The sequence below is a fragment of the Ammospiza nelsoni genome, chromosome 1, assembly GCF_027579445.1.
Source record: "Ammospiza nelsoni isolate bAmmNel1 chromosome 1, bAmmNel1.pri, whole genome shotgun sequence".
Classification (NCBI taxonomy): Eukaryota; Metazoa; Chordata; class Aves; order Passeriformes; family Passerellidae; genus Ammospiza; species Ammospiza nelsoni.
The window spans coordinates 93,154,401-93,177,206 of record NC_080633.1 but is presented as its reverse complement, the minus strand read 5'-3'; the positions used below and the strand labels follow the sequence as shown (position 1 = coordinate 93,177,206).

The following is a 22,806-nucleotide window of genomic DNA, read 5'->3' as shown; positions in this document are numbered from 1 at the left end:
GCCCTGGGGCCCAAGTCACAGATGTACAGTCTGTGCAGTAAGGGCACAAATCCAGTAATCTCCAGCAATGCAGCACAAATCAAGAGATATTCTGCCCTCTCACAGTTACTGTATGTTCACCTCACCCAGCAGCTTGAAGGTTCATTGAGGAAAGCCCGTAACAGAATGCCACAAGGAAAATGGTAATTCCTTCTTCAGAACAGAATTCAAAGAGTACACAATAAGTGAGGCACAAGCCAGGCAAAGAGTAACAGAAAATTTGCAATGGTTGTTTGAACAGTGTCTGCCAGGGAGGCAGGGACCCAGAAGGAAAAAAAACCCCAAAATACCCAGAGACTAATGGTAACATACATACAGATAAAAATTTAGGACTGACAAACTCAGATACCAGTCCAGTCCTAGTCCTCTCTGATGCTGAAAGGTTTTTAACATTCCTGTCCTTCTGCCACAACCTGGTGGGCAGCATAACAATCTGAGTTCCAGGAAATCAGAGCAGGTCAGTACAGCCCCTTCATTCAAAACTGAGCCATTATCATAACTTTTCCTCTCCTCACTTGGTATTTTAATATTCTGGATTGTTAAATTGTTTAGATATTTACAGCCAGTAAAGCACCACACAAGATTCTGTAAAACTTTAATTTATTCCCCTCCCAAGTATCCAGAATAGAAGACCCTCTTAAGTTGGAGAAAAATGTGACAAAGAAATAGATTACCAGGATAGCTGTTCACAGAAGAAGAAAAAGCACATACTACCAAGGTTACACAGAAAACAACCCAAAAGTCCTATTTAATGGGATAGTGCAAGTTAACAGCATGTCTCTGGCAAGGATACCTTCATTTGGATTATAAAAGTTTTACAGAGTTAGATCAAGAGTCTGGATGGGTCTCTGATATTTTACTATAGCATTAAGAATGTATTGTTTGAAAGATGCTGTACAGAATGACCCACCAAACCAAATGTATTTACAAGCCTGGGGAGAAAAAAATTATTTTTCAGTTTATTCAAAATAAAAATACACATAGAATTATGAAAATATAGGTTTACTATTTCCACCACACAGAAGTCAATGCTGCTGTCTGAAAGGCTTGCAAGATTATTTCAAGTTTTTTAAAGTTCATCTTTTTCCCTCAATAAGGTGTACCTATGTTCACTGGGTGCCAGTTTCTGGAATGAGCTCTCTGGTGGGCTGCTTGCTAAATCCTGAATTGGCTGAAAAACAGAACAAACAGTAAAATTGTTTGTTAGACTAATAATCAGTCATCTCCATTAAATGAATTTATAGCATTATGGGATTGCAGAAATGTTGGGGGTTTTTTTGGAAGGTATGTTCAGAGTCCCAAGTAGGTGGAACACAGACACACATTAATTAAGCAATTCCAGTTAAGGATATTCCTTTTGTTGTAACATCTCAAGGGCAGTGGCCATCACATGAGGTTTTGTACAAGTCACACAGAAGTATTTCAAATGTACCCCATTGTGTATTTGCTTTAATCCACCACTGGCTTTGGGGGCATTCTAGATTTACCTGCATGTGTTTTATGAGATATACCAGGGCAGAAGTGACTTCACTGCAAAAGTATTTTAGAATTGCTTTTCCATGGAAACTAAAAGAAAACACCCCATACAAAAATACATGCAATTCAAGGGGAATGGGTGACCCACGACAGCAGCCTCCAGTTTAGTGAGTGCCAGTATTTATTTCCATTGCATCCACATCTCCCACAAGATGGCAGGATGCCATGCAGAGATGGGAATGTAAACATCCCAGGTTTTGTGTGCATTTTTCAAGGCAGAAATGAGGCAAGAGCGAGCCTGCAGCTCTGTTTCCTGTGCCTGTGCCCAGATGGGCAGGCAGCAGAATCCAGGGACTCCACAGGCTTCCTCCTTCCCTGGCCTAGCCTCCTCCTCAGGGCAAGTGCCTGGCCTATGCCTCAGTCCCAGCCCTTATTTCTGCCCCTCCTCCTGATGACCTGAATTCTGGTTGCTCAATGAATTTCTGAGAAACACAGGGAACTCAAATGAATTACTGCTGAGACAATTCAGCCCACGTGTTTTCACAGCCAGTCATGACAACATTCAAAATCAGTCATTCTCTTGGCCAAGGCAAGCCCTCCAGGGCTTTCACACTTCTAAATCTTTTGAGCAGGGAAACAGGAGGCTGCACTCAATCGACTTAGAGCAGTGCCATCCTTACCACATTCCACAGATGAGCAGGAAAAGGAGCCTGTAGCTGTAAATAGTTTCTGTCCCTCAGCCATGGAATGGCCCAAGGCTCCCCAGCATGAGGGCACCAGTGCTCCTCTGGGACCAAAGTGGCTCTGAGCCCTGGACAACACCATGTATACCTTGAACAAAGTGTTTAAAAAAGGTTCTTTCTTTGGAGGGTGCCCAAGGTAGAGAAAATGTTCCCTGACAGTTAAATTTGCACTTTTCAGCAGGACCCCAAGCTTGTGAGCTGAGTGGAGTATCAAGAAGATACAAAGGCTGATAGACACCATTAGAAGACTGCAATGAGCAGAGGGAATTGGGACTGGTCATGTCCTTTCTTTTCTGACACTGAGGGCCTTCTGACTTTTGTCTGGAGAAGGATCTTGTAGTTGTGTTTCTGAAGAGATCCCAGAAGTGACTTCCAGGCATTTAATTACACAATATGACAAGGTTTGAGTAGAACAATGAGGAAATCAAACTGACAAGTGCAGCCTGTGAGCACTGCTAATGCTGTTTGTCAACCACATTAACAAAAGCAGTAATGCCTATTACTGCTCACCCATCCTTTCTTGATGCTCTAATAATTTCCTTCTGCTTACACTGGTAATATATAAAATATTCAATTGTTGTTTCCCCTTAGAAGCACCCTCTAGTAGTGTGCTGTGTGGAAATAATGCAGCTATGATGGATTATCAGCTTTTGCACTGAAGTCACAGGAGAACCTAAGAGCAGCTCTGTGAAGTCAGTCATCCAGCCCAATATCTCCTGTTTCAGTGGAGAAAATAAATATTCTTATACTCTTCCCTTATTCAAGGCAAATAGGTACCATATTACCCTAATGCCTACCACCCCTGATACTCCCTTGCCTTCACCCAGAGAAGGTTGAGGAGCCAAGCAAAGGTGGTAATGTTATGCTTCTGTTAATAGATTTTCTCTTTCAAAAGACAGAAGTTTAAAGTACAAATATACCAGAAGGTACAGCTCTGACAAAGAGTAATAAAAAGGTCTTTACTAAATGACCAAATGAAATGTATTTGCTGTAACCTTACCTGACCAGGTGCTACGTCAGTTGGATCAGGGCCATGATGAAACTCTCTATGCAATTTTCCAGAATGCAAGTCTAGTACAAATTGCTTCAGTTTACCTGGAACTCTGGAACAAATTCAACAGAAACATCCACATGTTTATTACAAATTAAGTCCAAACACAGGAGATTTAAAGTGCACTGCTTAGAGTAGCCAACTCCTGTTTACCTAGCACACTATGCCTACTTTTAGGTGATTAATAGAGGACAGGGAGCCACATGGTTTGCTAAGGTATCCCACCAGCTTCTTTTTCTTTCCACTGTCTCTTGAGAACACAGCAAGTATTTCATCTTTTCAATAACTCCCACAGAGCTGTACCAGCCAATAACTTCATTGTGAACTTCCTTCAGCTCCCCACTAACTGTAATGTAAGAGGGAACAGCAGGTTCCAAATGCACAGTTTACAGATACAAATGACACTTGGGGAGCACTATTGACAAAACATCTTTGAAAGGCTCTCTACTGCCTCAGCAGCTGCACACACACCACAGATAAGCACTAAGAGGATATCAATGTAAATCTAATCTGAGATCATCTACTGTCACCCACAGCAAACGTGCTAAACTACAGCATCCAGTTTTATTTGTGAAATGTCAAGTTGACCAAAATCTCAAAGGGAAGAGTTAATCTAGTAAGTATTAAAGATGAGATAAATTCTAGTGTGGGCACTCCGCATGCAATCTAAAGGTAATGTGTGAATGGACACAGGTTTTGCAGGGAGTATTTCATGAAATTAATTACATGTAGGAAAGAGGAAGAAAGTGTGGTCAGACAAACTATCAGCAATATTTAAAATCATCAGAAAATGCTATGGATAAAATGCAGCAAATATTGATTCAGAGGGTATCATTACAGCAATGTCTGTAACCAATCAGTATTACACTGATACTTTAAGAGGCCCCTTCCCATCCCAGATGAGATCATTAATTAGTACCAATGGAGAAAAAGGGGTTCATTCCAGCCTGGTTATAGGGACAGCTGACTTACTGCTCCCTGCTTTTCCTTGGGCTCCTGCCCCTGTTCTAGGGCAGACACATTGCTGGAGGCATTCTCCTCTCCTAATGCAGCAGGGGCACTCGGTGCCTGCAGCCTTGTGTAGCTCAGCCTGTTCTTGCTGAAGCTACAGCACATCTGTTGGACACTCCCTGCTATCATTTCCACCCTGGAACAGCAGGATGAATAGGGCCAGGTGGCCAACAGATGAGGATAAAATAGTGATGGTCTCATTTGCCTGACAAGTGCCTATTCTCCAAAAAGACAATGAGCTCCCTAAAGAGAGAAGAAATCTTTTAGTAGCCCAGTTCTCAAAGTGCCACATCCAAACCCTGTTGGCTGCTGGCAACACTGAGGTTACAAGAGACAGCCTGGAGCCAGTTTATCAGAGTCCAGAAGGTTACTGAAGTGGTAGATGAAAATATCAGAATTAAGATTTTACTTATTATTAAAAAATAAAACCACTATATAAAACCACCCAAGAAACAACAAAAACATCCAAACCACATGTACACAAAAGAGTATCTTCCCAGGAGCTCCAAGCTCTTCCTGTTCCCAAACTGTGTTTTGCTATTTCTATGTATCAGCTCAACGTCCTAGAGTAAGGTTGAGTAATTATTTATCATTAGGCAACTGTCAACAATCCTGACATCTCTCTTTCAGCTTCATTTGTAAGTGACAACTGGTACACATCAAGCAAGTAGCTCTCATTATTCTGACAGTGTTTCACAGAAACTGAACATTTAAGAAACATAACATCAAAGTCTAAACTAAACATCTCTACTACTTCTCAGTGAGATGTTAATTTGTTTTAGAGCTGTTTAAAAAGTGCCAATAAAAAGAGAGGTTTTAACATGCAAATATCCTATTTTTTTCCTGGGGTGTGCAGTGAATACAATCTTCCAATGAAACAGAAACACAGGGAGAAAAATAGTCACTTATCAAGAATTTCAACATACACAGCTTCAGATATTTGAAAAGCACTAATCAAGATACATCACAGGCAACATTTTATAGATAAGCCTGTGGAGAACTGCAGAAAGAAGCTAAGTTCAAACTCTCCTCCCAGATGTCAGTATCTCAGGTAGAAGAATGTCTCCTGGAACAGCAGAACTAAACATGATACTACATTGACGTTGCATGCTAAGTCTGAATCCTTGGTTTTGACAAAAATTAAATATCCAGCCTAGACATCTAACCAGGAGTTAGCAGGCAGTGTATGTGCAGCTGCCTCCTTTGAGACAGAAACTGGAGATTTTTTTAACACCCAACCAGAAGACAAAGACAGAGCACTTGTCTCAGGCTGAAAGCCCCTGAAGAGAACATTTACACATCTTCATTCCTTGACTGACCCATGCCAGACAGAACAGCTGCTCCCAAGGACAGAGCACCATAGTCAGGCTGAGGCAGTGAGGGTTATCCCAGCAGTATTTCACCTAAGCACCCCAGTACTTTGCTGTAACATATTTTATCCAGATAAACATGCCAGTGATTGGCCATTTTCCAAGTTGCACATGGAAAATTTCACAAACCCACACAAATATTTCTTTGCCAGCTTTCCAGGTGTAGACTAATGCAGGAAGGCTAGAACTGCACTGCAGGAAAACCCAAGCCAGCAGGCTGGGAATTATTACATGCTGCTTTTCACAGTAATCCCTGAATAACACAGTACTTCACATTCCATGTAGTATTTTTAATCTTTTATAGTTGAGATATCTAAATCATTACTAAGAATGCCATGCCAGGCTTCAAATGCCTAACCATGGTGGAAAAGAATCTTCATATGAGATTCTTTTCTTGCATAAAGTAATACAACTCCATTTAAACAATGACTTCACATCAGCTCATCCTGCTATAAGGCTCTGACACTAAATCACACAGAGGCAGCCTTAGTGACATTAGATTTACTCATCTTCCTACCACAGTACTGATTAAAGTATGAGCCTTTTCACTTGCTCTTTTCAAATTAAAATGCACCAAGAAAAATACTTACGACAAGTCACTGAAGTCTGGAAAGACATACATGTGCCTGAAGCTATCAATGGCAATGACAGGGCAGTCTGCTGGAGTCTTCTGAATGTGGAGGAGTGGGTGCCTGAATTTGTCACAGTCAGCATGGAGGAAGTTTATTGTACCTTAACATTGTGAGCAGACAAAAACCCATGTTAGGATTTTTATTATGATCATCTTGAAACCCATTTGAAACCACTAAACCCCTTTCCTAAGTATTACAAAGGTGGAGATATTAGGTAGATACAACATGCAAAACCTGAAAATAGGTCTGAATAAGCAACACCACCAAAATAATAGATTTTCTTAAAGTGGTTTTTTTTTCCATATTACAAACTGAAGCTTTGTTTAATGCCCTCTCAAAACACATTAAGTCATTCAGACAAGAATGATTTCTGAAACTTACTTACTAATAAATTGTGCATCTATTTTAATAATTTCCAGAGGAGTTGGTCCTCACTGTCAAAAATGCATCAAGCCCTTCAGTCTCAAGAGCTTGAAAGCTACAATTCTGTTTGGCCTTTGCTTCCACTCCACTGAGTGTCTGAAAAAAATTATACCAGTAAAACCAAGAAGTAGTGGGAATTATTACAAACCTTTTTCACCTATTAACTGCCGTGCAACCTCCTGTTGGAATTTCTCTAAACTCTCCAAGTCATCTTTCATGTGGAAAAGTATGAGAAAAGGAAGGCCTTCTTCTGTCAGTTCCTGCACAGAAAACAAAGGACAAACTAATATCTCCCATTTCTTAAGGGCACCAAATTAAGTGATTCCACAATTTTCAAATTCAGTGAGAATTCCACTTTAAAAAACAGGCAAAAGAGCAAGACCAAAGATGTAAACTGCTGACCCTTCCTCTGAGATACCCGAGTGATACAGTTAACCATGTTTCCTCCCTCTTATCATATACATCATACAAAGGATGAGAGAAAGTCATTATCAGCATTTTGGGAAGGGACACACTTTCACTGGAATACTTGTGCAAAAGAAATAACTCAATTCTGAGGAAACACAGCAGCTCCAGAGAAACCACAATAAGGCTTGAGCACCAGGGTTGTTAAATGCTACAGAAGGCTGAGGGTATACTCTAGAACCCAGTTCTAGCTTATTCACATAGTAAACTGGTGGTTTCTTAGCATAACACAAGAAGTGTCTTTGAATAATTCTATTCCCTCCTCACTAAAAAAGAGAAAAGTAGAAGCTAATGACACAGCCAGAGCAGTTATGATCAACTGCTGCTCTCCTTCCAGTAACTGTGTCCTGACTGCTCATCCTTTGCTGGACAGGTAAACTTTAGTTCCTCATATGAATCCATTCTTGCAGCCTTTTAAAGACCTCTGCCCACAGACAGATAAATACAGGATTGCCTTGAATAATTTATTCAGAATTTTCTTTTAATCAAACAAAACACAAACACTTGCTCCAAAAGTGATTTTTGTCATCTCAACTCACTACAGCCTGATTGAAGAAATAATAATTTACATCTAAGAAATGCCTATAGTTCTCTATCTTTCATTTCCACAAATGCATTTGTATAACAAGCAAGTGCTGCTATTGCTTTGATTCTAGCCTACATCAGCACAAAAACTGTGCTTTTTGGGAAAGACAGTAGTGGCTTATTCTGCTACCTAATAGAAGGGTTTCTTCAGATATTTTCAATTTGCCGTAAGTAGAGGGAAAGACTTCCCCTGTCAGTAGGCAGCCAGTTACACAAGGTTCATGAAATGACTCAACCAAGTCCACCAGGTAAGTTGAAGCATGGTTTTTTAAACAGAAGACTGCAGAGATCCCCATAACTTCAGTGCTCTTGAAATCCAATCCCTAAAACAACAACTAATCATATTTGCTCATTCTCATTTTTACACACACATTCAGCTGGGTCTCAGCCTCCTGTCCTATTACAGGATGGGAAAAAGTCTGTCTTGTACCACTATAATTATGGCTCCATTTCCGTCACTTCAGCAAGTGCATTTCCAGAGGGAGAACTCCTAAACAGCTTCATATTCTGGCTCTAAGGTCTTCAGTTGCTTGCAAGCAGCTAAAATGACAACCTCAGCGAGTTACATTCACAAGATCAATTCATCTCCAAACAGGCTTTAAGAACAGCTGGTGTGAACCTTGCTAATTTTAGCCCTTCTATAAGATACCTCCCTTTGTTTCCTGTACTATTCCAGCTTTCATACCATGTCTCACTGACCAGGCAGGACAAGTGGAAGCTCCCTCAAAAGGAGAGGGAGCTTCCCTACTAGTGTTGTTTGGCACTAAGAAAATCAGAAGACTTTCCATTACATCTCAACTTCCCACATCACTTCTGTGTGCCTTTGAGGAACTTCTTACTGGTTCCAAACCTCACAGCTCAGCACCACTGTTGGGTGACACAGGTTCACTGCAGCCATTTAACACAGAACTACACAGCCTGATTCCAGGTTAAACAGGGATTTCATCTGAATGATATCCTGACACCAACAGCCTTTGCCAGTCAAGCACAGGAACTCAAATGGGCAGTCCTTGAGCAGAAAATCCTGCTTCAGAGCTCAATTACTGGGTGTTTAAAGTGCATTCTAGGGCCATCAATAGAGTTTAACAGTCACAGCAGTTCATATTTTTATCTTGTAATATTGTGCAGTATGCACAATATGAGCCCATTTAAATAACTGTACAATCTCAGCATGCAGAAATATCTCAATTTTGGCATGTTTAAATTTGTTTGGGTACCAGTAACACTGAAATTTTTAAACAAACTTTGCCATGCAAAATGACACATTGCAATTGTAACTATCTGCCTAAGCAAACCAGAATCAAGGGTTAAGGGAACAACCAGAGAAACCACAACAGAATGTGGTACAAGCTAACAGTGATGAACCTTGGCTTCCAAGGCACAGAATCCTGTTTCACCATGGAAAAAGTACACTGAGTATCTACCACACACTTCGAAAGATGTTAACATGTGACATCTTTTACATTTTGAGTTGCAAATGAAGAATTAAGATCTGTTAACTATCAGAGCTTTCCAATAAAAGCTGGCAGGATTGACTAGAAAACAGTCAATAATCATGGCCTAAGTAAAACCACCCTGTCCCTCCCTCTGCCATGAAACCTGAAGTGCTGCATGTGCCCAGAACAGCAGATTCAGGATAAAAAGAATTAAGTGTGCAAACTGTGAATGAATCACGACTGATTCTCTGGTTTCTCATCCAGTATGGACAGTGTACCATTATTTGTGATAAACCTTGGCAGATTTTCTAACAGATTCTGTACCTATGTACAAATACTCCTTTTGAGATGCTACAACCTTGATAATTTTCCAAGGACTTTTTTTCACGTTATTTATTTTACAAAGAACAAAGTAAAATATGGAATTGGATATGAACAAAAGAAGAAGCTACAAAAGAAAACAAAAACGCCTTGAAAGAAATAATAATGATGAGAAGAAAAGATGTTTAAAAACAAACTCCCAAATTCTACCTGACAAATTGCAGCCAAAAGAAGAAAAGCATGGGAAACAACACATGAAACTAAAAAGATTAAGTTACTAGTGCTTTTACACAGATTGAAAATAAAAGCCCCACATGGTTTTCATTACCATTCCCAGAAGATTCCATGGTCAGCCACCATTTAATGTGCTTATTTATCTGATAATGCTTTGGAAGTGGTTAATACAGTAATATTTTTCTACCACTCACATTAACATCAATGGGAGGGAGCTGGGGATGTTTAGCCTGGAGAAAAGGAGGCTCAGGGGAGACCCTGTTGCTCTCCCTGCCTGAAAGGAGGCTGTGGGGGCTGGCCTCTTCTCCCACGTAACAAGTGACAGGAGAAGAGGAGATGATCTCAGGTTGCACCAGGATAGGCTTAGATTGGATATTGAGAAAAACTTGTCCATGGAAAGGGTTGTGAAGCACTGGAACAGCCTGCTCAGTGAAGTGGTAGAATCACCATTCCTGGAAGTGCTCAAAAACACATGGATGTGGCACCTGGGGACAAGGTTTAGTGCTGAGGACAGACTGCTGGACTCAATGATCTTAGAGGTCTTTCCCAGCCTTAATAGTTCTGAAATTATAGCTGCTTACTTTGGTAGTGTATAAATCTACTACAGATCTGCCTCCAGTGAATTTCAAGAGTAATCAAAAAGATCCTAAAGAATGAAAAGACATTATCTGACAGCCATTTTCTGTCTAAACCAAAATACACAAAGTTTTTTGATGTGGAATAGGGACCTTGAAAGAGACATTTTGGTTTCAAGAAAGAAACCCCAAAAATAGAATAGCAGAAAAAGTCTTACCTCTCCATTTTCAAATGTGATTTCTCGAACTAGTGGTACACATTTATCTTGTGTCCATGCATAAATCAAATCAAAATTGGTTAGTGAGCCTAAATACACCATATCTGGAGCATTTTCCTGTTGAAAAGAAAAACACAGTAGGATGAGAAACAGTAAAAATGACATTGCTGCCTACAAAGATTAGCTACTCAACATAAAATTACAATATTCATACAAATATTTAAAACAAATCTTACACCAATATTCAACCTTGTGCATGCAAGATTTCTATTAAATGTGTGATAAAAGTACAAATGGAAAATAAATATTAAATATAATTTATGCAGTCAATTCCATTTTATAAGACAATTTATAAATAATGGGAGATACTCTGTTTCCAGATTAGGGATGCTTCAAGTAAGGGCTACTTAGATTTCTGCTAGGCTGAGAAAAAATATCTCCAGACCTAAACTAAATGCAGATAGTGAGCTGCTTCAGTGAATGCTGATAGTTACAGAGACTCATCAAAACCCCCTCCTAATGTCCTACAGGACTTGAAACTGGTATTTTACATTTGCATTGCCAAAGAGATATGAATAAATAATAATTTTCCTTTATTTGCTAGCAGCTTTAACTTGTAATTCAGTGCTAGCATCCTTTAATTTAATTACAATTTTGGTTAACGTGAAGTGAAGCATGACTTCGCAAGCTGTGGCCATGATTAAGCACACCTTAATTCAGAAATGCCATATAAATTAGGTAACTCCATAAATTCTGTTGTTGGAAAAAAATAAAAATGCTTTGAAACTCCTTGCCCCCTCAGGTCTATTTGCATCTATTTCCTTTTTTGTAAGCAGCTCTTTTCATACAGTAAATTTGAGAAAGGAGCAGAGTTTTAGATAGTATGGCTCTATAAAGCAATTCTTGCAGGTTTTCTTCTGTACTGAATTTTCCTTCCAGTAAAACTATGTTTATGAGAGTTTGTTAACCCTTGTGGACTAAGGCATACAAGACAATTAAGTATAGACAATCATAAAAATACACAGTAACTGTCACTTGCTTTGAAAAACATGAAGTGTACCAGCTTCAGAGATTTTAAAGTTCTACAGAACACACATGATGTGTTGACTGAATAAAAAAAAAAAAAAGAAAGATTACATTTTTTGACATGGATATTTCAAACTATAGGTTTAGGTTTTATGCATTAACTGTTAACATGTGAGACTGATCTTTTTCACTAACTCAGAAACACTAATTTCTATTATCCTATTCCTCATACTATTCAGTGATGGAATAAAACTAAGATCTGAGATGCAGTAACATACTGAATGATCTGAATACAGTCTCCATTTGTTTGTATTCACATATAATCACAGCAATAAAAATAAAATACATAGTTACACTTACCCCTGGTGGCTTGTAGATTACATTGTCTCCGCTAATTCTCTCTGCTTTTGAAATAGCCCTACAACAAACCAACCAGTAAGCATGTCTTGGTACAGACAAATAAAATAACTGAGATACCAAATTCATGTTTTAATTTTATATCCTTTCCTTACTTATTTTTTTAACCCCTTCACAATTTGAGAATTAAAATCCTTAATTTTTAAAGTAAACTGTAAAGTGACTCCATAGAAACTTGGCCTGCCTGGATAAGAGGGCATTAAGGGATTCAGCAAGATGCATCCCTAAGATCAGAAGTCTGGACTAAAGGCAACAAAGTGACAAGTGATAAATGCCAGGACAATTTTGGGTAACGACTATCAAAGAATTAAAGAAAAAATCCTGAGGAAGCAAAAAGGAAGGTGGATTCTTGTTTGCATTTACTCTTCCTATTCCACAGTTTACACTAAGAATTTACATCTCTTCTACCCTGACAGAGAAGGGCTTTGAGGCGCTCTGTAGGAAAAAGCAATGAGAAAATGGAGGTCAAGTGAGCCCCCAGTGTCCATTTTACCCTCAGAACACACCTAGAGAGAAGACACAGCATGCAGTTCCTGGCCACTGATGATACAGCAAGTGTACCTCTAAGATATACAATTCCTCCTTGCTATTCAGCTTGCTACCTCACCTTGGTAAGTTCCTCTCTTGTCTTTAGAATATTTTACCCCAAATCACAGCAAAGCACCCTGAAAGCTGCTGGTTTGTGCACCAAAATTATCATCTCTTATTCAAGTAAGTTGGAACAGCTGTGCATCCAATGAAGGAGATAGAAAAGAAAGAGAAGTCAAATTATCTGAATTTACTTCACTGCAAGATGAGCCACATCTTCCAGGGGGGTCCGAACAATTTAAAGTGCCGAGAAAACTACAGACATCATAAGGCTTAACTCAAAGTACCTATGCTTTATTGATTTCTTTTGATCCAATTATCTTTTCTTATCACATACAAAAGGTGCCTGGCATCAGTTATGTTACACCACCAGTATTTGCATCAGTTTAGAGATGTGTATTTTAAAATGCATTTTTGTATTCCCAGCCTGACTCTCCCCATAATGTGAAATGAGCCTTCCTAGTGACAATCATGACTGAAGTAAACCACTTGCATCCCAAATAAGCCTTCATGGAATAAGAAAGTGAAGCCATGGAAGCCACCTGAACAATCACTGCTTGCTAAGCTGATGATAATCTATAATGAAATACATGCTCCAGGGTAACCCTGTGGTAGAGCCCAGAATGTCCTCTTCTGTGTTCTTCCACTCTAGTAGCTGCAGCTATGACTGATTTTTTTTCAGATAACTCAAATAAAGTGGGGACATGATGTGAAAATCCCAAATGCCTGAAGATACACCTTTTTAAAACAACTACTAAAATGGAAACACTTCAGTTTGCATTTTGTCTTTTTTGAAGCAGTAATGTACAAGGTGAATCTCTGGAAAGCACACAACTCCCCACCATCCCCTGCCATACTTACTTGCTAATGTAAAATTAAAACAGTTCCAAGATTTATCACTCTCTGCCATAAATTACTTATAGTCCATCATAGCATTTTAAGATAAAAGTATTTTTTGCCTTTTTTTTCCCTGTTCAACATTCTCTTCCACGTTCAGAAACATTACAGATTCATTCCTCTCTATTTCTAAAATCTAACTCTAACAATCTCTTAATGAGATTCTTCATCTATCTCCTCCTGCTTACAAGCCTTCTTTCAATAATCTTCTTCTGTGGTCACTTCAGATCTTAACAGAACTGTAAGGACCAGTTAATTTAAGAACAGTTTTAAGCATCAAAATCATCTGCAACTAAATACTATTAACAGAGTTTTAAAATAAGCTATTACAAGTACCTAAAGACAGAATAATTTTGGCATAAAGGGACAGTTCTGCCTTGACAGAAGTTAGTCAAGCAGCTATGTTCCTCCTGTCAAATTGATTGTTTTACTTTAGCTTAAGAGAAATTTGAACATGACCACTCATGTAACCTCCCCAAACCAAGTAGCTGTTGAACTCTGTCCATAGCAAAACCAAAAGTGCTTTCCAGGGGCTGTTAGGATGCTCAGTCAGAAGAGTTCAACTGATCAATGCCAGCTCCCCATGAAAAATTTTGCTATATATAATCTGAATAAAAAACACTGATCTGTAGCCAGCATCTCTCTTGGAAGTCTTTGCACATACAATTTTTAGGAAGTTGAAGAGCCTCAGCTACTGAGAGATGAAAACATTTAGCTCCCAAGGTTGCTGTTGGGAAGGCTGCACCTTAAAACACTAACAGCTCCAGGCTAGAATGGGAATGGGTATCTGGAGATAAGAATAATGATAAACCTGCTGTGCAATCTGTATTTACACATGCAGGTTATCAATAATCAAACTGTGATCCATTCCACTACGTCTGCTTATTGCTTATATCTGGACAAAAAATAAAAATAAACCCCCTATAGTACTTATAGTACTTCAAGAACAGTGCCCAACAACCAAGTGCTAACACTGAATTGGTGGGAAACTGCTTCTCATTATGAGCAATTGACAAACTGCAAACCAAAGATGAACAGACTCAAAAAGCAGGAGAGTGAATGTTGAAAGTATTGCTATCTTACTAATAATTTTTTTAAATTATTTTTGAAAAGTTGAATGAGGGGCAAAAAGTAATTTAAAATTCTAATAGCAACTCATAGTGGCTGTGCTGAGAACAAGGATGGATGCAGCCATCAGAAAACACTTGAGATAATGGCACTCACCAGGGATGAGACTGACAGACCTAGAGACCACAGATTTACAAGTCATGGCCAGGGCTGCTTACACAGTTGTAGCAGTACCTGACTGGGGACTGAAGGAAGGGAAACCATGTGCAACCCTTCACTTTGCAAACGCTCATACCCACCCACAAACTATTCCTAGAGACAAACTGGAAGAGGCATCAGGGACTGACAGCAGGTTTTGTCCAAACACATGAAACATTTTCTACCTTGATACATCCTCTCAGTTTCTCTGCTATTCTCCACTACATCCAATTAAAAAAACTCCTGAGGCAACCGTGTGCAACGTAAAATCTGGCATAAATCACGCAAATTTCTGATTTTACAACTGCGGGTAGACTGGAAACCACGACAATCACATTAATGCCCAATCACTTCAAATTGGGCAGTGCTGGCACATTAAACACTGCAGAATCAATCTAGATTTTAATATGCTATTTAAAAAGTGAATCACTCCCAATCTATTCTTCTTCCACTGAATATTTTGAAATATCACTGTAAATCTGTACAAGGAGAAATCCGAATTCCTGTAGATTTTTCTTCCAGACTTACACTGTGTAGCTCACCAATGCAATTTTCTAAGCTACTGCACTGTGCAGTGACATAAAACCTGCATGAAAAAGGCCCAGGCACAGAAATTAGGTATTTTGGAACAAGGTCTGCTCCCCTAACACCAAGAGGAAATGAGTAAGCAACTACATTCCCTAGAGAGAAAAGGAAAAGAAAAAAAAAAAAAGACAGGGGAAAGAATAAAAAAAACCCTCTCCCACTAATAATGCAGGTTTTTGGGACACAAATGTCTACCATTCCCCCACCCAAACCTCCTCAGGTATATTTAAACTATACTAACAAAGAATGGCAAAAAAAGAAAAAGGAAGGAAAAATTAAAAGTTTAATTTCACAGCAAACATTAAGGCTAAGAAGAGTTTTGTCTTTCTATCCCTTCAGTGTATTTATCCATTAAGGTTTAGTCTCTTCAGCTATGCCACACTGAAAATAATAAAGAAGTGTATTTAATAAAATTATATAGACCTCATTAACAGAATTTCAATAATGAAGTCATGAAATCAAGAAATTTCAAAACTTACCCAAAGGCAGAGAGGAACACACAATCATCATGCAAAATATTCGCTACTCTTTCAAAGGTTCTGTAATTATCAGAGTCCTTTTGCTCAAAGTACCCAATAATATTTCTTCTGCTGCGCTGTAAAAACAAAGGTTGAATTATAACTTGCATCAAATTATCAAAAACTGTCATTACTCCCTACAGATATTATATATAGAGATGCCATTCATTCAACAGTCAGTAAATGCAGAAATTATTTATTTTTTGCCTTTCCAATATTCAGAAGAATATAATAATAATCCTCGTGAGTATTTTTTTGGTGAGGAATATTTAAAAGCATCTTGTCAAATACAACACATGATTATTTTCAAATTTTTAAAAGCAAGATAAATAACTTAGTAGTGGAATGAATGCAGCTCAAAGTGACCACACTAATTTTTAATATTGCAAGTGATCCAGTTTTCCATTCAGTTAAAAAAAACTACAAGGTACTGAACAGTCCACAGTTCTACATTGAAAGAAATTCCAGATAAGGAATACAATTGAAACACTTACATCGAGAGAACTAATTTCTTCCAAATCCTGGACCTCCCGAATAGGGTTACTCTTCTGCTGCCTGATGTAATCTGCTATTGCTGTCACAGATCTCTGGCCCCTGTATTCCCTCTTCATCATCATGCCATTCCGGAAGAGCTTCAGAGTTGGGTATTTGCTTATCCTGTACCTCTGAGCTATATCAGCTAAAAAGAAATTAAGAAAATGAAAGCAAAGCTCTACAAATACAGAAATATACTGAACATAGTTTCTTATGCATGTACCTGTCTGCCTAGATGTGGAATCTCTGAATCAGCAGTTCAGTCTTTAAGCAACAAGAAGACAAAGCAAAAAAAAACCTCAAAAAAACTCCCCACAAAAATAAAGCCCCCAAAACCTCCCAAAGCAAAAGCACCAAAACCCTTCACACCTATATTCATCCCATGTACTGATTGTCATGAAGGGAAAAATTACCAAATCTGTGTTAAGCGAAGACTCAGCTTGGTCGTGTACACCCATTTAGTACACTTCCTACAAACAACTAGGAAGGCAAATTTAAGAGCATAACAAGAACATGAGAATCTTCAAAGCTTGCCAATCTCAGTTAATTAACCCACTTGAGAAAATATTAATAAAATAAATAATCTATTTTTCTTCAAACTTAGGATTTTCATCTCAGTTGCAATGCTGGAAATATAACTGTCACGTCTAAAATGTTTGAGAACGTAAACCCTGTGCAAAGTGTTTTTTGAAGGCTGTGAAGGCCAGAAGACTGCTGTTCCAGTTCTGAGATGTTCAGGTTTTGAACAAACACAAAATTCCAGGTTTCTAGATTAAGGCAAACACCTCTCTGGTCAACCAGTTGACCTCTCTGGTCAACAGTACCATCATTCCCTCCAAGACAGGTCTTCATTCACATCTGTACATACAGTCCAGTCTTCTTCCAGACTTGGATCACACAAAGCTTCACACAACAAAGTAACAAAGTAATTGGCATTAATCTAGGATAAGAGCACTAGCTATTTTCACCTTTATCTAACAGCTCAGTCATTTATTTATCCACAAGACTTACAAATGTAAAAGAATAAAACCAGAAAGAGGCCTTACAGGAAAATTAAAAGACCAGCAAAGAAGAATGCTAAGTAGAAAAAATACAAGTTTCCCACAATTGTGCATCCTGTGCCCTTACAACCACTACTAAGGCACTACTAAATGTGGTTCTTTACCACAACCCACCAGAGTTCTTAACATGCCCCCGTGTCCCTCTTCCACTTTGCTAAATCACTGGGACACAGCAAATTGCAATAGGAATTGCAGCTAGTTCCCAGCCACACAATGATAGGGAAGCTTACACATAACCAGCAAGTGATTCATGCCACACTGAGCTGGATCCAGCTGCCTTGAGTTTTTACAGCAACCTTTGCTATGGTGTAGAAATGTGGTTTGTGCATCTCCAATATTCAGCAACTTCTTTAATCAAAGTTTTTAAGTATTTAATAGCTTTGAATGCTATTCCCCCTTTCAGATGTGGCTGAAGTCCAGCAAAGAACTTGACAATTTTATGAGGAAGAACTGAAGAAATGAGGTAACCAGATATACATTGGGTTCTTAGGAAAGCAAGAATAAAAAGAAACAACAAAGACAAAGTATGTAATGTTAGATCGATTTCCAGAAGCACTTTCCTTTGGACTTTGCTTTGCTTAATTATTCCTTCCTGTTCACTCCTCTCCTGGAAATAAATCTAGAAAAAAATAAAATCTCAAAGGCCCTGTGAAAATTACTTATCTTCTTTTACAGAGTGGGATGCAGTTTACTTATATCTCTGGACCTAAACTCAACTAAATGCCCCCCAAATATGCTCAGCTTCCCGAGCTACTTAACCATTTGAGGAGACTTGTTCCAGTCAACCACACCCACCACACTTCTCCTTCTTTTCTCTCTCAAGGAAAGACAGAGGTGGTGAATTCAGCAGACTGACCTATCCTTTGGAGACAGAGAAGTTTCATTCAGTTGACAGAGAGAGGAAGGCATTGCAAGTGTGGCCTGTACACATATCCTTACTTTTCATGGACTCCTTACAAGTAACAGGGTACCCTTCAGGTCACCTGGATTAGCCCACAGCAGGTAGGCAACCAAATGGGGTCCATGAGCACAGTACTGAATGATGCAAGAAGAAATCTACTCTGACAAAAACATCCCTTCTCAGCTATATATTTACCACAAAGCAGATTTACTTTCTATCTTACACTTACTCTTTTTAAAAGAGAATGGAGAAGTCTGAATTCCATGCTGCCTGGAGAACTCTCAGTGAAACCAACTGCTGCTACAACAATACTAATCCTATTTGCAGCTTTAGTTACTGAAAACAGTCTTTGTACAAATTGCACAGCTTAGATCAGTCTGAGAACTGAAAACAAAAAAACCTGAAAACAAGACAATAAGAACCAGGTCTACTTCACAAAAATGTTGTCTAACATCTTCCAAGTAAACTTCAAAGCTTCACCAGCTTAGCCCAGTTCCTAAAAAGCTTTGCATCACTATAAAACAGCACAGAATTCAGCCTATCAATTTTAACTAAGAGGCCTTGACTTGTTTCCTAAATATCCCAGAAGTGCATTTCTTAATGCACTAATTACAGATAAAATTAAGGTAAAACATTTTATGTCCTCAGTGAAGAGTACTTTTATTTCAAATGAATACAAATTTCTCCATGGAGGATGTCAATATATTCAACATTAATGAATATTAGATTAATAATGTTTTCTTCCCTTAAACTCTACCACATTTTAGTTAAAGTACCTAAGAGCTGCCCGCAGGAAGGTGGCAAGTACAGCAGGAGAGGAATCACTTAATATTTGCTTGGTAGAAGACAAACAACATCTGCAAGCCAGGCATTTCTGCCCCTCTCCCTGCTGACAGAAGGACCTTTGGTCTGACAGTACACATGAGCTGGTCCAACCTTGACAGGGTCTGACAAGGGACAAGGAGCACAACGTGTCAAGGTTTCACAGAAACACACTGAGATCAGTGACTGCTCCTGTTACAGAGCTGCACAGCAAGGGAGCACCAGGCTCCACACTTCTTTGTCTCACCACATGGACTTCTCCCTCATGTTATTTCCACAGCTATAGGAGGATGCAAGGGTTGAAGAAGGGGCATTCAGGGGATCATGCAGGTTCTCCAAGATGGAGATTGCAGTACCTAAGGATGTGGATCTTCATCAAGGGCTGAAGTTGTGTAAAAATATTAATGGCAATAAATGCCCACTGTTCAAGCTGAATTCAAACATTATTTCATAAGTCAGTACCTGCATGATCTTTACAAATTACATTGAGATTCTATAAATGCTGATATTTGAACTAACACAGAGAAATGACACTCCTACACAAGTAAGTATTTGAAAACCATCTTTTTACAAAAAATAAAATGCAAGTACATGAAAAACTGTTTGAATTAATTCAAAAGTCAAATAGAGTAAACCTTAAATACTTCATTAAGCCCTGGCACTTGATACAGGTAGAGTTAGCATAAGCAGTGCAACTACAAAATTATATTCCTTTTAAAATTGGAAATACACAATGCAAATACATGGAATATTGTTTGAGCTCATTCACAGATTGCATTAGTTATAGTAAATCCAAAATTAAATTTAAAAATATTTCCTGACATTCCCACTGCCCGTTTTCTGATGAAAGGAGGTATTTGAAACAGACAAGGGCAACCTACCTAAAAAAAAAAAGTCTCCCAACAACAACTTTATGACTTTTCATTTTCTTCAGATATGAAGGTGTGTAAAAGGAATAAGCCTTGTGTTTGTATTTTGCTGAATTAATCATTAAATTATAAATCTAGTGTTTAGCAGAATAGTTTCACATTAATTATGATAGGAAGCTACTGACATACTTGATCATCTTCTTCTCTTCTACAAAACAGAAACTTTGATCACAGCAATGACTGCTGGATTCAGATGATTCTCCTCTCGATTTTGCACGTTTACCTGTTGACATTCAACCACTTCCAAACTGCCCAGACTTTTTTCCACTATTCATTCTGCCAACTCCAACATAAATATCTTGCAGTCACCCAGTTCTCTTGAGATATGCACTGATTAATACTTCTTCTGAGCAAAGCTCTGTCTTGCAACAGGGAAGAGACAGCAGCTCTTGTTTTGAAACAAATTTTTATGTGAAACCTGACATTTACACTCATGTTTTCTCCCACATCACCTTCTGAGCAAGATCCTCTAAGAAAGCAGGATTTGTGAGCTATCATTTGTGATCCATATCTCTATCCTATCTCTTGTACTGTCAGCCATTTCTCCAGAGTATCATGTGTTCCTCTATTCAAAGGAATGCCAAAGCCCATTTTTTTGGGGTGTCAGGCTTTTCTCATGGTGTGTACACACAAGCCAAGCCAGCGCTCCAAGCAAGCACACAGCCAGTCACTTCTTTCCCAGAATGCTTCAGACTCCACCATTCTAGGTTACCACCACAAGACACTATCCCAAGTTCAGCTAGCTAGATGTCAGATTACATCACCAAGAATCTCAATTCCACTGCCACCAAGTTGAAATTAAATGAACCTGAATACAATGAACTTGAGTACAATGACTTAAGTGTTGAAAAATTGCTCCAAGACTCACTACATTGAAAAAGGCTCCCACCCACAATGTAGCTAAGAAGGTCCTAGTGAAGGACTAGCAATATTTAAAAGGGTCACCATTAACTCAGTACACTGCTCTAATTTTTCAGGGCCATAATTCACACTACGACTAAACTAATATTTAGATTTTAAGTCTACAGGACTGGTTCTCAAAAAACGTGTCCAGTAGGATTTGAACAATATTGCTAATTATCCTAAATGCCTACCTCATCATTTAAGGCAGCACCTGTAGAATTCACATGCTGAACAGAGGACTATAACAGCCTGAAAAGTTATCTGAAAGAAAATCAGAGTTCCAAAACTCAAACCCTGTAAAAATAACTTCTGAAAATACTCAGTGTCCCTTTTCCTAGAGGAGAGGGGAACGGTCTCTTTATGTTGTCTGAGGAAGAGCTAGCACAAACCCAAGCTACTAACTTTGGTGTTACATGATGGTGGTAGGAGTTGCAGCTACACATAGGGAGAGTTTGAATTTTCTGGATCTAACACTAATCTTTACTTTATGTGTCAAATCATCTTAAGTCTTCCTTACCCTTCTGCAATATCTTCCATCTCAAAAATAACAAATCCTTTCAGCTGTATATTTGAAGCTGGAATGATGAAATGACTATTTCTGCTAGCTCACTTGAGATCAGTCAACATCTTTTGAAGTCCCTCAGGCTACCCACTAGGGCACACTACAGATGACAAATGAAATCTGTCTTTGATAGGTATCTTTTACTTTCATAATACACCATAAATTCTCCCCAGTTAAACTACTGCTCTTGTGACACTTGCAAGAAATCATAAGCCCTGCTGGAATACTCAGAAGCGGCAGAATTAGAAAGGAACTTGGGAAAGAATATAAACTAAGCATCCTACTCCAATGATTGTGATACTGGTGACTGGTATGATGGACCAAAACAGGTAGAAGGAAAGCAATCAATATTCTGTATCAAACTCAGGTAACAGCAAATTCAAACCACTTTCTGTTGCAAAGGAGCATTCACAACAGCCATGCTGCTCTAAGCAGGGCCTCATCAGTAGGCATCCCATAATTTTCTTTGACAGACTAACAAAGTCGCTCTCCTAAGGAGTGCCATCAACAACCTCTCCAAATCACTTACACTTTTTATTTTACCCAAAGATAACTCTCTCAGACTGATTTTTTTTCCCAAGAAAAGTGACACGAATGCAATGAAATCCTCATGTTTGTTTAGAGTTTCATTTAGAGTTCCTTTATGAACTTCCAAATTTATCATTCAATTCTTTTGCTTACCAAAGGCACAGTAGCAACACAATCTTATCTCTGCCGACTAACATTATCAACATGAGCACACATTGCAGGAACAGCCAGTTACAAAGAGCAGCAGCTCACAAAATTTAGGGAAAATACCACTCCCAGACACATTTGGAGTGGAAGAACAGTTCCCTAAACAGTCTGTCCAGCAAAGCATCTCCTTACATACCCTCAGTGAGAAACTGATTTATGATTGGAGGCACAAAGATGTACTATTTTTATTTAACTCAGAAACCAAAGGAAAACATGGTGCAGTAGAATCAAACCCCCAATATATATACTTCAATTGACAAAAATTTTGTATCGCAGCTCCTAATGCTGAATTTAGAGAAACTGTCCAAAATATAAACTCTCCCTCAGATAAACATGAGTTCTAGATTGCAATATCCACTCACAGAGAACAGAAACATGGGAAATCTATTGTACCAAGTGAGTTTCCAACACTGCTGCTTAACACAAATGATTAAAAACACTGAGACACAAGCGAGAAAAAAAAACACCAAACAAATAAAAAAC

The 22,806-nt window shown here is 38.7% G+C and overlaps 1 protein-coding gene across 1 annotated transcript in view; it reads right to left on the bottom strand.

Moving 5' to 3' along the window:
* Positions 1 to 622: 622 nt before the first annotated feature.
* The window catches only part of ERP44 (endoplasmic reticulum protein 44), a 47,561-nt gene continuing 25,377 nt past the window's right edge, over positions 623 to 22,806 (bottom strand). The window contains exons 5-12 of the mRNA XM_059471397.1: positions 16,371 to 16,555; positions 15,838 to 15,953; positions 11,966 to 12,023; positions 10,580 to 10,696; positions 6,894 to 7,005; positions 6,281 to 6,422; positions 3,259 to 3,361; positions 623 to 1,210 (exon numbers count right to left, since the gene is read on the bottom strand). Coding sequence (XP_059327380.1) covers positions 1,109 to 1,210; positions 3,259 to 3,361; positions 6,281 to 6,422; positions 6,894 to 7,005; positions 10,580 to 10,696; positions 11,966 to 12,023; positions 15,838 to 15,953; positions 16,371 to 16,555 — 935 coding nt within the window. The 3' untranslated portion in view covers positions 623 to 1,108. The remainder of the gene's footprint in view (positions 1,211 to 3,258; positions 3,362 to 6,280; positions 6,423 to 6,893; positions 7,006 to 10,579; positions 10,697 to 11,965; positions 12,024 to 15,837; positions 15,954 to 16,370; positions 16,556 to 22,806) is intronic.